At 57.3% G+C, this 12,884-nt stretch overlaps 1 protein-coding gene across 1 annotated transcript; it reads left to right on the top strand.

Moving 5' to 3' along the window:
- Nucleotides 1-942: 942 nt before the first annotated feature.
- Nucleotides 943-12,884, top strand: LPIN3 (lipin 3; the record flags this gene model as incomplete). Its single annotated transcript, XM_084247869.1, has 19 exons — nt 943-1,134; nt 2,173-2,268; nt 3,143-3,423; nt 3,642-3,725; nt 4,232-4,352; nt 4,520-4,853; nt 6,230-6,329; nt 6,476-6,636; nt 6,995-7,088; nt 7,185-7,254; nt 8,811-8,903; nt 8,996-9,039; nt 9,782-9,920; nt 10,895-11,043; nt 11,164-11,250; nt 11,698-11,850; nt 12,024-12,138; nt 12,225-12,328; nt 12,494-12,884. The coding sequence occupies 19 exons, from the start codon at nt 943-945 to the stop codon at nt 12,636-12,638; spliced, it is 2,562 nt and encodes an 853-aa protein (XP_084103995.1). The 3' UTR covers nt 12,639-12,884.

Genomic DNA, 12,884 nt, shown 5'->3' with positions numbered 1-12,884 from the left:
GGTCATGGATGGGCTTCTGGGAAAATGGGAAGGAGTTTGGGGCTTGAAAGTGGGGATTCCCTCCATTTCTTATAGGGGATGCCCTGCTTAGAGCATCTAACCCCAGGAATAGACCTAGGCAGAGCCTTCGGTAGCTGGTATGCCCCCTCTTATTGTGGGTTCCTACAAGTCTGCCATGATGGCGCAGGAGCGACCCTTTCAATTCCTAGGACCAAAGACAAGACAGCTGAACCCATTTCTCAGATGAAAAACTGAGACCCCCCCACTTCTGGGAAGAGATCAGCTTTCATAGCTGTTGCTGGTTTCCCAGCAGGTTTAGGGCCTGAAAAATCATCAGGCTGCCCCCCGCAACTGTTGCACCCCAGCAAGGGGTGCTTAGCCCCTCCTGCTCCCACAATTAGGCCGTCCCAGTGGTTTACACCAAGGGTTCTGCAACCACATGGGCTTGGGTTCAAATCCTGCCTTCTCTCCATATTGGCTGGAGATCCTGGGTACATCACTCCACCTGCCTGAGCCTCTCTTGGCTTGTCTGTAAACAGGAATAATAACAAACAGGAATTACACCTGCTCGGCGAGCCACGCAGGTTGTGGTGAGGATGTAATGAGCCCTGCCACAGGGCACCGCGGTCAATCATTACTCACGGCGTTAGAGGCACAAGGTTCCCCATTACCTTACGCTGTGCCCTTGTCTGACAGATGTGGGGATCGGCCTTTGGAGAAGGGTGGCTGTTCAAGTGTCCCACAGCGTGTCAGCGGATGAACCGGGGCTAGACCCACGTTGCACGCACCTCCCATCACGTGATTGCTGCCCTCTGCAAAGGTACCTCAGAGGGGACACACCATAAGACTGGGGTCTGGGGGTCCCACGGCGGAGCCTCCCCTGGACAGGAGAGGACCAGGACTTGGATCCAGTGGCAGCACCGTCTTTTCCCAGCACCAGCCATGAACTACGTGGGGCAGCTGGCGGAGACCGTGTTTGGCACGGTGAAGGAGCTGTACCGGGGCCTGAACCCGGCCACCCTGAGCGGCGGCATCGACGTGCTAGTGGTGAAGCAGGTGGACGGCTCCTTCCGCTGCTCGCCCTTCCACGTGCGCTTCGGGAAGCTGGGCGTCCTGCGCTCCCGGGAGAAGGTGGTGAGTACTGGCCGGCGGAGGGGCCACTGGGTAGGCATGATTCCCAGGAGAGGGCCAAGGCGCCCCTTCTTTTGTGTTTTCATGGGTTGGTTTGGGAGTTTGCTCTGAGCAGGTCCCCACTTTCCCCTGGAAGCAGCAGTAGACAGTCCCAAGCACCACGGTCACCCCTGTCTCCAGCTTACTGAGACCTCACCTGAGCGTTCTTGGCAAGTCACTTCACCTGCACGGTGGATATGTTCTCCTCTGCCTGGGGAGGGTGGGAGGATTTGAGAGAATTAAATAGGAGCTAGTAACCATCCCCAGGCCAGGTATGTGGGTGCCACTCAAAGGTCAGTTCCTCTCCCTTAGTAAAGCTGTGCTGTCTTCCCTGGGCTCAGGTGAACGTGACAATTCACACCAGGGTCTGCTGTGTGAATACATCCCTTCCATGTGCGGGTGACTGAACTTTCTGGAATCCTAGTAGGAAAGTGTACTGGTAGGAGACAGTGTGGCTCAGTGGTTAAGGGCTTGGGGGAGGGGAGCAACTCAGACTGGTCATGATCTTACCTGGCCACTTCCCTGCAAATTCCTTCATCCCTCCAAGCCTCAGTCTCCTCATCTACCACGTGGGGCGAAAGGCAGGATTTACTGCAGGGGTGTCAGTGGCGATAAAGGAGAGAATCTATGTACATCTCCATAGAATCTCTAAGAAATGGTCCTTCTTACCACTGCTTAGGTGCTCAGTCCGGGCACTTTCCGGGGACAGTCACCTGTGTGTCACGCACAGAAACCAAGGCATACTCAGGGATACAGAGGGAGTGATGCATGCAACAGAGCCCAGAGAATGTGGGCAGCCGGTCAAGGAGAGCCCGAAGGTGCCTTTCGGAGAAAGGGGAGCAAGCAGAGACCCTCCATGTGGGAAGCACTGGGCACACCAAGGTCTGGGGGAAAGAGTCTCAGCAAGTGTGGCCCTCGGGGTCTCCAAGACCAGCTTGGGAGGCCACTGGACTGGAGCCTGGGTATGAGGGTCAAAGGTGGGACCTTTACCCACTGTCATAGGTGGACATCGAGATCAACGGGGAGCCGGTAGACTTGCACATGAAGCTGGGGGACAGTGGAGAGGCCTTCTTCGTTCAGGAGCTAGAGAATGATGAGGTAAGTTCCTGGCTGGCACTGCCCCACCCCTTCCTGGGCACGGTCTTGAGATGTCCCTGTCCCGCCCCTGGGAGTGCCCATCTGGGGCTGTGATGCTGGGAGGATCCTTCTGGAGGAGCCATGTGCAGAGTTGGGGAGGGCAGGGAGGCGGACTTCATTTCTAGGAAGATTTCTCAGAAAAGGACATTACAGCTGGACCCCGGAGGGTGAAAAGGAGCCTTCCTGGGCAGCCTGGACAGAGTTGGGTGCTGAGGAATGGCTAGGAGATGGGCTTGGTCAGTGCACAGCTGGACCTTGGAAGTGTGTGGGTAGGGGTGAAGAGAGGGGGTGTTTGCAGAAGGGAGGCAGAAGTTTTTCAACTGCTTGAGCTTAACAAACTTTAATTGAGCCCCTACTATATGCTAGACACTGTGCAGTGGACTCACGTGGGGGATGACCCCTGCTTTTAGGGAAGGTTCCCAGACTAACCTGGGGGACAGGTGTGTAAACAATAGAAGATGGATCTATTGTTGCACCAAAGGGGGTTGGAACTCAGCTGGGGACAGTCAGGGCAGCCTCTTTGAACCAGGTGACACCTGGTTGAGTCTTAAAGGGGAAGTGCATGCTTTCTTTCTGGACGGTGTGTATCATGGGGCACCCTGGGCTTCTTGCAGCCACTGGGCTTGGGGTTGCTTTATTTATTAGGGATCTCTGAGGCTAGCAGCAGTGGCAAGGTCATGCTGGTACCACCTCTGTCCAGTCTCTGCACCTGTGTTCCTGACCCCAGATGAGTGCACTCCAGGGCTTGGGACTCAGTGCTCAGGATGACTGTTGTGAGGTCACCTCCCCTCACCCCAGCTGTAACCCCCTAAGCCTGCCCTGGTCTGCTCCACAGGAACACGTGCCTCCCCGCCTGTGCACCTCACCCATCCCTTGGGGGGGCCTGTCTGGGTTCCCCTCAGACTCCCAAATGGGCACAGCCAGCGAGCCAGAAGTGGTCACTGCGGGCACCACCAACATGGGGCGGAAGAAGAGGCTCCGCAGGAGGAAACTCAGGCGGAAGGAAGACGCCGTAGCAACTGATTCTAGCTCAGAGGAGCTGGAGGCCGGCACTGAGAATGACCCGTCCCTGCTAGAAAGGCCAAGGCCAGAGGCCCCGAGGAGTTCGGGGACCAGGTGGGGGTTGGGGGAGTGGGGATGCCCCTGGGGTCAAAGTTCCCTTTGCTGATGCTGTGGGAACCTGGGCAGGGGCCTTGACTTCTCTGGGCTTCCACCTCCCTGAACCCAGCTGTCCAGGTCATGCTGGTGCCACCTCTGCCCAGTCTGTGCACTCCATGCCCTGCCCGGGGTGCCCTGCCCTCTCAGTGACCGTTTATGTCCCTGTGGCCCCTCAGCAGCATCCAGCCAGACGGCGAGCCCTCACCACAGCCCAAAGACATCTACCCCTACTCGGATGGCGAGTGGCCTCCCCAAGCCAGGTGAGAATCCAGGTGGACAGCAGGCGGGGACTCAAGCAGGCCAAGGCCTCAGAGTGGTTTCCTTTTACTTTTTTCTGATGACTAACACCATGAAACATATCTGTGTAGCTCCTTTGTAAAGTGTTCGAGTTTTCTGCCCATATTTTTTACTATGGTAGAATACACACAACGTAAAATCTACCACTCTAACCATTTTAAAATGCACAGGTTGGTGGCATCAAGTATATTCACTATGATCTAGTTCCAGAACTTTTTCATCACCCCGTGGAAACCCTGTACCATTAAGCAGTCTCAGCCTTGCCTGTTTTTGTTTTTTCTGAATTGCCTTCTTATTGTTGATTTGTCAGAGTTCTTTATATATTTATGCATTTTTTATCTCTTACATGTTCTTTATATAGTGTAGCCGCAATATAAGCGTTAATATATGTCACAAATACCCCCAGGCTGGAGCAGGCAGCAGGGGATGGCAGGCTGGCTTGGGAGCCTCTAATTCTTGTTTCCTGCAGCCTCTCGTCCAGTGAGCTAACCTCCCCTAAGAGCGACTCAGAGCTGGAGCTGAGGACCCCTGAGCCCAGCCCCCTGAGAGCTGAGTCCCACATGCAGTGGGCCTGGGGGAGGCTCCCTAAGGTGAGTTCCTCCACCTCAGTCCCCATTCCTACCTGTCAGTGGCTCTGTGGCCCCCCCTGCAGTCTAGGTTTGGAGTTACTGAGATGTGGGTCATCCCCCTAAGGCCTTGTGGGGTGTGGGAGCCAGCCCTGCACAGCCTATATCTTCTCCTATTTCTTTGATTGAAGGTGGCTAAAGCCGAGCGACCCGAGTCCTCAGTGCTCCTGGATGACCACCTTGGGGCAGCCTCTCCTTGCCAGGGAGAGCCCTGCTCCCCTCCTGCCGCTGGAGCTGGTGTGGGTCCTTCAGGGCCCCCAACCCTGCAAACAGGGACTGGCACTGACCTTCTTCAGCTTAAAACAGAGACTCCTGCTCTGGAGGGCCACTCTCCCCTGGTCCCTGAAAGACTGGAAACCAGGACTCAGAGCTCCAGGGATATGCACCCCCCTCCTGCCTTGAAGTCATGGAGCTGGACCACTCTGGACGTCCCTGTCCCCACAGAGGGGGTGTCCAGAAGGAAAGGTGAGTGTTGGCTGGACCCTCTCATAGCATCTCTGGCCTCAGTTTATCCCCTGGGGTAAATGGACTCTGGACCTTCAAGCACATTTTGAGCACTTACTATGTGCCGGGCACTGTGTTGGCACCAGCCATCATGGGGTTCACAGTCCAGTGGGCAGACATGCATCAACTGGAAGAGCATCCCCTGGGCCATATGGGACAGAGTCATTGGCTGGGATGGGGCCTGTTTGAATCACGTGGCTACTCTGAGCGGGTGATGTTTGAGCTGAGATGCGGACAACAAAGATCTGGCCAGGTGGAGATCAGGGGAAGAGAATTCTAGGCAGAGGGAACCGCATGTGTCAAGGCCATGAGGAGGGAGAGAGGGTTCATGTTCTAGGAACTGAGCTGGCCTGTCTTGAGTGAGGCAGGGGACAGGGCTGAGAGAGAAAACAGAGATGAGCAGAGGCTGGCTCAGTACTGGACATGTATATCCACCTCAGTGATCACCAGCTCTATATGCCTGTTTAAAATTAAAATCAAGGGGCCTCCCCGGTGGCGCAGCGGTTGAGCGCTGGGTTGCGAAGCTGCCCGCGATCTCTGCGGTGCCGGTTCGATCCCCGGCTGCTTCCCTGCCACCGGAGGAGGATCCCGCATGGCGCGCAGACCTCTCCTGCCGCCTGCTGCTCCCCTCAGCGGTGTACTTCGGTCCTTCTGCCTGCTCTGCTCCCCGCTCTGGCTCTGGTGAATTCTCTCACCCTCCCGCGCTTCTGACTGTACCCAGTGCATGTATAAACAAACAAACAAGCAAACAAATAAATAAATAAATAACATGCCTCTATAAAAAAAAATTTAAAAAAATAAATAAATAAAATTAAAATCAGGGCCTCTATATGGTGGTGCAGCAGGTTGAGCACAGCGCTGTGAAGCTGTCCACAGCCTCTGCAGCGCGGGTTCAATTCCCGGCCAGCCAGGGAGATTCCCACATGGCGCGGCAGACCTCTCCTGTCTCACCTGCTGCTCCCCTCGGCAGTGCTTTCGGTCGTCTGCCTGTTTTGCTCCCCACTCTGTCTCTGGTAAATTCTTTCACCCTCCCGTGCCTCTGGCCTGTACCCTAGCTATTGTATAAATAAAAAAAAAAAAACTTCAAAAAATTTTAAAAATTAAAAAAAAATAAAATTAAAATCAACAAATCTCCGTCACAGCACCTTTCACATGTGCTCAATAGCCAGATATGGCCAGTGGCCACCAGCTCGGACAGCGTGGACACAGGGCGTATCTGTCGTTACAGAAAGTTCAGCTGGACGGCACTGCCTTAGGTCAGCCAACGGCGAGGGGAACACGTAGCGCTCACAGTACTGAGCACATGCCAGGTCTACAGGTGTCTTCTTTGGTCTCAGGCTCCCTGAAGAGAAGCCAGCACCTGGGCCCCAGTGACATCTACCTGGATGACCTACCCTCGCTGGACTCCGAGAATGCAGCCCTTTACTTCCCCCAGAGGTGCCTGGGTTCTGGGGGCCAGTCAGTCTGTCTTGGGATTGGGGTCTCTGAGGGGGGATGGGCGTCGGCTATCAAGAGCCTGGGATGGGTACCCCCCCCACCAGCCCCCTTATATTCATGACACTGTGGGGCCTCTTTGCCCCCAGTGACTGTGGGCTGGGGGTCAGGAGGTGGAGTGAACCCGGCAACCAGAAGACCCTGGGGGACCCCATCCCCGAACAGGAGCCAGAACATACTTCAGACACCCCGGACAAAATAGTACTGTCCCTCTGTGGAGGACTGGCTGACAGCAGGAACATCTCCCTAGGTATGAGCCACCACGGCCCCACCCTTCTGAGGATTGGCGGTGAGCGCAGGGTGCAAGGAGAGTCAGAGAAGACCCCCGGGCTGCGCTGGGCAGCTCTGTGGAGCCCACACTCAACCAGCAGGGCAGGGCACTCCTGAGGTCCTGTGGAGCCATGCTTGAGGCTGCGCTGTGACTTGCCTGTGAATCCTCGCTTGCCAGTGCCTGGGGTGGGACAGAGGTGCAAAGCACAGGTCGGGGGAGCACCGCTAGGTCACGGACCCACCTTTGGGAAGCCTGAGCAGAAGAGTGCAGGGAGCCAGGAGGAGCTGGCGCAGTGGAATAGGCCAACCTCACCCTCGCTCTCTGCCTCTGTGCCCAGAGAAATTCAACCAGCACATCGTCTCCTACCAGGATCTCAGCAAAAACCCTGGCCTCCTGGATGACCCAAACCTGGTGATCAAAGTCAATGAGAAGTGAGTGCTGGGCTGGGCTGCGGCACCCCCAGGTCAGCCTGCCCTCCTGCCCCTGCAGTGACTGCTGCCCCACGACACCCTGTCCTGTTTCCCCAGGCATTATAACTGGGCTGTAGCTGCCCCCATGATCCTCTCCCTGCAAGCCTTCCAGAAAAACTTGCCCAAGGTAATGGTGAGCGCACCAGTGGACCTCCTGGGGAAACTGTCAGAGCGTCAGGGGAGAGGGGTCTCACCTGGAAGTGGAAGGTGGGCAGAGATGGGCAGGCGGCAGACTGGCTGCAAGACTCACTCTGGGAGAGGAACCGAGGTCCCCTGAAGTCCTGTCCCTTGCTGTGTAGACAGCTAAACACTCCCTGGTTTCCTGTCATGGCTGGATCGTGTTGGATTTGGACTTTAGCACTCAGATCAAACCAGAGAAGGATAAACTTTCAGCAGGGGACATGCCTTCAGTCGGAGGTTTGGGATCTAGAAGACAGGGGTTCCTCTTCTCACCTGACCCTGATTACCCCTCCAGGCTAGGCTATGGATGTTCGCTGGCTTTCTCAGCACGCATTTGTTGAATACCTACTGTGTGCTGGGCATAGACTGGGAATAGTTATGTCTCCATAGGAAGATAGTTTATCACAGACTTAACCAAATAAATACAAAAATCAACTGTGAGTATTGGGAAGAGAGGACTGCGATGATTTGAGAGCCCACAGGAGGGGGTCTGCTGAGCAAGCACCCACTGGGCAGATATCTGAAGGAGCACTAGGCTTTAAGCAGCTGAGAGGCAGGGAACAGCATATGCAAATGCTCAGAGGTTGGAAGGAACCCAGCCTCTTTATCCCCTCCCACCCCCTCCACCCATACTGACTTGCATCTGCCCCTTCTACCTTCTGGGAGCCGCCCATGTGCTGCCCCGCCCTGGCCCATTGTTCTGGATTCTGGCTTGCTCAAAGAACATCACTAACCAGATGCTGACAGCTGGTGCCTCCCTTTGATGACGCTCAGCTCTGGACCCAGGGCCCATGGGAAGGAAGAAGGCCACTCTCCTGCTCGGTTTTCCTCACCTTACACAGACAGACCCACCACCTGAGACCCCTGGAAGACTCCTGCAACCTGTTCCCAGCCCAAGTGGTCGCCCAGTAGATGTAGCCCCCCAGCCCATGTCCTCTTGACCTGGGTCCTTCATTCTGTATTTGTAGGAAACTGATGTGTCTCCCACGTGAGCCTTGGCCTGGGCTCTCCCTATGGTCAGCTGAGATCAATCTAATCTGCATTTTCACAAGGTCATGGAACCCCCTCCAGACAGTGATGTTAGCATATATAGAGAGAGAGAATCACTGACCATGGCCTTGGAGGTTGAAGGGAGTTCTGCCTATAGGCTGTGCTTCCTGCTGCTACTTGGTGGCATCATGCAGGGAGCGCTAGATCTTGCACGACTCCCAAAGCACTGCTTTCAGCTACTCTAATAGAGAGACTGATACACAAGATTTGGAGGCCAGGCTGAGGCTAAGCTAGAGCTAGGGGGTATGGACTGGGGTGGAGTGAGGGTGTGTGGGAATGTCCCTTGGTCTCCTGTGCTTGGCCCCATAAAGCATTGCTCAGAACCCCAGGATAGAAGCGGGCAGGCTTCCTCAGCCCCCAGCTATTGACAGCACCAGATTCTCGATACAAGGGCAAAATAAGGTGGGTTTCTGTGATGTCAGGGGAAATACTATGGTCTTCATCTGCCCACAGAACACCCTGGACAAGCTGGAGAAGGAGAAGATGCCCCGGAAGAGTGGGCGGTGGTGGTTTTCTTGGCGACGCAGGGACTTCCCAGTGGAGGAGGTGGGTGGTCAAGGCCACAGGGTGGGGCCAGCACAGGCAGGAAATAGGGCCAGCAGGAAGTGGGGTTCACTGGATGGATGCTCTTCCCACAGCGCAGTACCCAGAGGGAGAAAAGCACAGCCCGGGATCAGCGGGGGTGAGTGAATTTGGCTGGGGCCCTGCAGCTGCAGCTGGATTGGGGAGCGGGGGTGGCATCAGGGTGAGGGTGGACAGGGCAGAGGGTGGGCAGGGGTAGAGCCAGCACCCCTCCCCCAGCCGTGGTTGTCATTTTCCAGCCACTTCTACTTTTTTCTCTGAGAAATGTCCCCACTTTACAGGAGGGAAAACTGAGACTAGAAATACAGCAAAGCTCCCACAGTAGGAAGTGGCAGAGCAGACGGGGTGTCCAGACTCCTGGCCCAGACAAGGCCACCCTACTAAGGAATGGGGCCTCCCTCTCCACCAGGGGCCAGCTGACCTTGCATCCTGTTTTTCATGTTTCATGCTTTTCATCCTGTTTTTCATCCATGTCATCCTTGTGGCATGACTCACAAGGCCCAAGGTTGGCAGGGGGGTGATGGTCAAGGACTGGCTGACTGAAGCCAAAGCAGGTGGCTTGGGAATAAACCTCCCTGGCAGTGCCTAGCACCCCACTGTGCGGAGTGCCGAGCACTGGGAGCCCCTGGTCTCATCCATTCCTTTCTGCTGTCACTTCCTGGGTATAGCTGCCAGGCCTGCACCAGCCTGTCTGCCACCTCCCCCACAACAGGTGGCATCTAGAGGGAGGAGTTGCTGATCCCCTGGGTAGTCTCTGAGGGCTCCTGGGCTGAGGGCAGAGCATCTGCTGGGAGTGAAGGGCCTTCAGCTGGGGGAAGTGGCCTGAGGCAAGATGCCCACAGGGAGAAGACCGAGGTCCTGAGCAGCGAGGACGACGCCCCAGACAGCCCTGTGATCCTCGAGGCCCCCTGCCCGCCGCCCTCCTCTCCAGTCTATACTCCTGCCTTCAAGAAGTCCCTTCGCCTCTCCTCAGATCAGATTGTAAGTGTGCACACACGTGCGCCTGTGTGTGACCCGCTCCTAAGTGTGCCTGGGCTGGGGGAGGAGGGGGCCAAGAGCATCCTCCTGAGTCCGTCAGGCCCAGCCGAGACACATTCACCAAAGCCCAGAATCCACCCACTGGGCAGCCTCCTTGCCAGCCTCTGCTCTAATACCTGAGGCCTGTATTCTCTACCTGCCGGCCCACATCTTGGATGCCCTCACATGAAAGGCACTGTGTCCCCTTAACACATCCACCTGCCGTGGGCTGGCTGACTCTGGGTCTGCCCCTGGAAGCCACAGTGAAGGGACTAAATACTGATGATAGTCCCTCAGATTTTGGCAACCCCAGGCCTGTGGGTCATATCCTCACCCTCAGGGCTAGTGGCCCCGCAGATTTGTTCTTCCCGATCAGAGAGGTGCCCAGAGGCTCGGGCCAGCCTGGTACAGGCTGTGGCAGCAGGGGCTCACACCCATCTCGGGCTGGTCGGGGTCTGGAAGCCAAGGTCACCGGCCGTGACTGAGGCCTGCCCTCTGTGGAACAAGGACAGGGCTAGGTCTCTCTCTGGGGGGACGTCACAGGTACCCCCGCCCCTGGTGGGGGGCTGTCTGTGAAGATCCCAGCAGGATCCCGTCATTGAGTGGGGTTTCTCCCTGCCCAAGGCCAAGGCAACCTTGGGGCTGACCTGAGGAACCTGGGCAAGGCTCACAGGCTCGGCCTGGTCTGTGAGCTCGATCCCCAAGGAGCACGAGGGGGTGGGCTCCTGTGCCACAGGCTGGTCCCTGCACTCCTTCGTGTCCTCAAGGCCACCCCACCCACATGGATGTGTGCACGTGGCTCTCTCTAAATTCAGGGAGGCTCAGGAGTTGGGGGGGAGAAGAGAATGAGACACCTGTGGGCCACATTTTGGAATGGGAATGGGGTGGACAGCACTGGCTGTGGCAGGTCACAGCTTCCCCCTTTACCTGGCTCCCAGCGGCGCCTGAACCTGCAAGAAGGCGCCAACGATGTGGTCTTCAGTGTGACCACTCAGTACCAGGGCACCTGCCGCTGCAAGGCCACCATCTACCTGTGGAAATGGGACGACAAGGTGGTCATCTCAGACATTGACGGCACCATCACCAAGTGAGGCCCCATGGTGGGGACAGGTGGGGAGATCTGAAGACTCGCCTCCCTCCCCTTCCATCCCAGTGGGCCATCCTGGGGCTGGGGGCTGCCTGGGAGTGACCCTTTCTGTGGCTCTAGGTCGGACGCCCTGGGCCACATTCTGCCCCAGCTGGGGAAAGACTGGACACACCAGGGCATCACCAGCCTCTACCACAAAATTCACCTGTGAGTGTCTGGACGGGGCTGCCCAGGGTCTCAGGGAGGGGTTGGGAGCATGTCTCAGCTCTGCCCTGGGAAGTCAGGCTTGGGCAGCAGCAGGGCCACAAAGGAAGGGCCTGGACAGGTCCCGCAGCACTGAGACCTACTAGTGGTCCTTGGTTCTCTGGCACACGTCCCCTGGGGCTAAGGTCCCAGTCTGGCTCTGAGGTTCATGCTCTTAGGGAACCTGTAGACTGGCCAGAGCCCTCATCCGTCACTGGGACAGCTACTGAGGCCACCACTCTCAGGCCTGGCCCTGCTCTTCTCCCCAGGTTGCCTCCCTGCAAAGGCCTCTGGGTTTGAAGGCCACGTTCAGGGTTGGGCAGAGCTGGCTGAAGCCAGCAGGGCAGAATGGGGGATGGCTGATCTCCAATGTCTCTGCACCACCTCTGGTGTCCCCCGCACCTCTTGCAGAAATGGGTACAAGTTCCTGTACTGCTCGGCTCGGGCCATCGGCATGGCTGACCTCACCAAGGGGTACCTGCGGTGGGTGAGCGAGCGGGGCTGTGGCCTCCCCAAGGGCCCCATTCTGCTGTCTCCCAGCAGCCTCTTCTCCGCCCTGCACAGGTAACCACTCATATACAAGGCAAGCCCACAGCCCCCAGGAGGTGGGGGGGAGGTGCCAGGGCCACTGCGAGGCCAGGCCAGCTGCAGGCTGGGACAGATGCCTGACCCTGGCATCTTCTGGTTGCTACCCCTCCCTCTAACCCTCTCCCGGCCCATGGCCCTGGCTACCCCAGGGAGGTGATTGAGAAGAAACCAGAGGTGTTCAAGATCGCCTGCCTGAGTGACATCCAACAGCTGTTTCTGCCCCACGGACAGCCCTTCTACGCCGCCTTCGGGAACAGGCCCAATGTGAGTGTGCCCCTCCCTGTGACTGGGCCAGCTCCTGCCCTCCTCCTGGTGGTGTGTTTCACCCACCCTCCTTTTTTGTGCCCTAGGATGTCATCGCCTACCGGCAGGTGGGCCTACCTGAATCGCGCATCTTCACAGTCAATCCCCGGGGAGAGCTTATCCAGGAGCTCATGAAGAACCACAAGTCCACGTGAGGCCACACCCTGCCATGTGTCCACGGCCCCGTGCCCAGCCTCTCTACACTGGGGACTCCCTCCTTGCTCGGCGCCCCCAGACAGGACTCAGAGTCTCCTGATAGAGCAGAGGGTGTGGCCTGGCGGCAGCTCAGGCTCACTCCATCCCATTCTGCCCACAGGTACGAGCGGCTCGGTGAGGTGGTGGAGCTCCTCTTCCCGCCAGTGGCCCGTGGCCCCAGCACAGACCTGGCCAATCCTGAATACAGCAACTTCTGCTACTGGCGGGAGCCGCTGGCCATGGTGGACCTTGACGCTCTGACCTGAACCAGCCCCGCCTGCCCCTCTTCCCTGGCCTGGCCCAGAAGTGACTGAGTATAGTGGGTAGAATCCACAAAACCAACCCCAAAAGGGAGCAGGGGGCTGTGGGCCTGTTGGTGGCCAGACACCTCCCCCCAGCCGTCCTGCCTCTGCCAGCTGAGCTGGAGGGGTGGGGCAGCTGCTCCAGGCCTCAGCTTGGTCTTGCCCTGCGGCAATTAAATGATTGTCACCTGAGCCTTTGCAGGGTTCTCC

This window comes from Talpa europaea (genome assembly GCF_964194135.1).
Source record: "Talpa europaea genome assembly, chromosome: 11".
Taxonomy (NCBI): Eukaryota; Metazoa; Chordata; class Mammalia; order Eulipotyphla; family Talpidae; genus Talpa; species Talpa europaea.
This window is presented reverse-complemented; position numbering and strand designations above follow the sequence as displayed.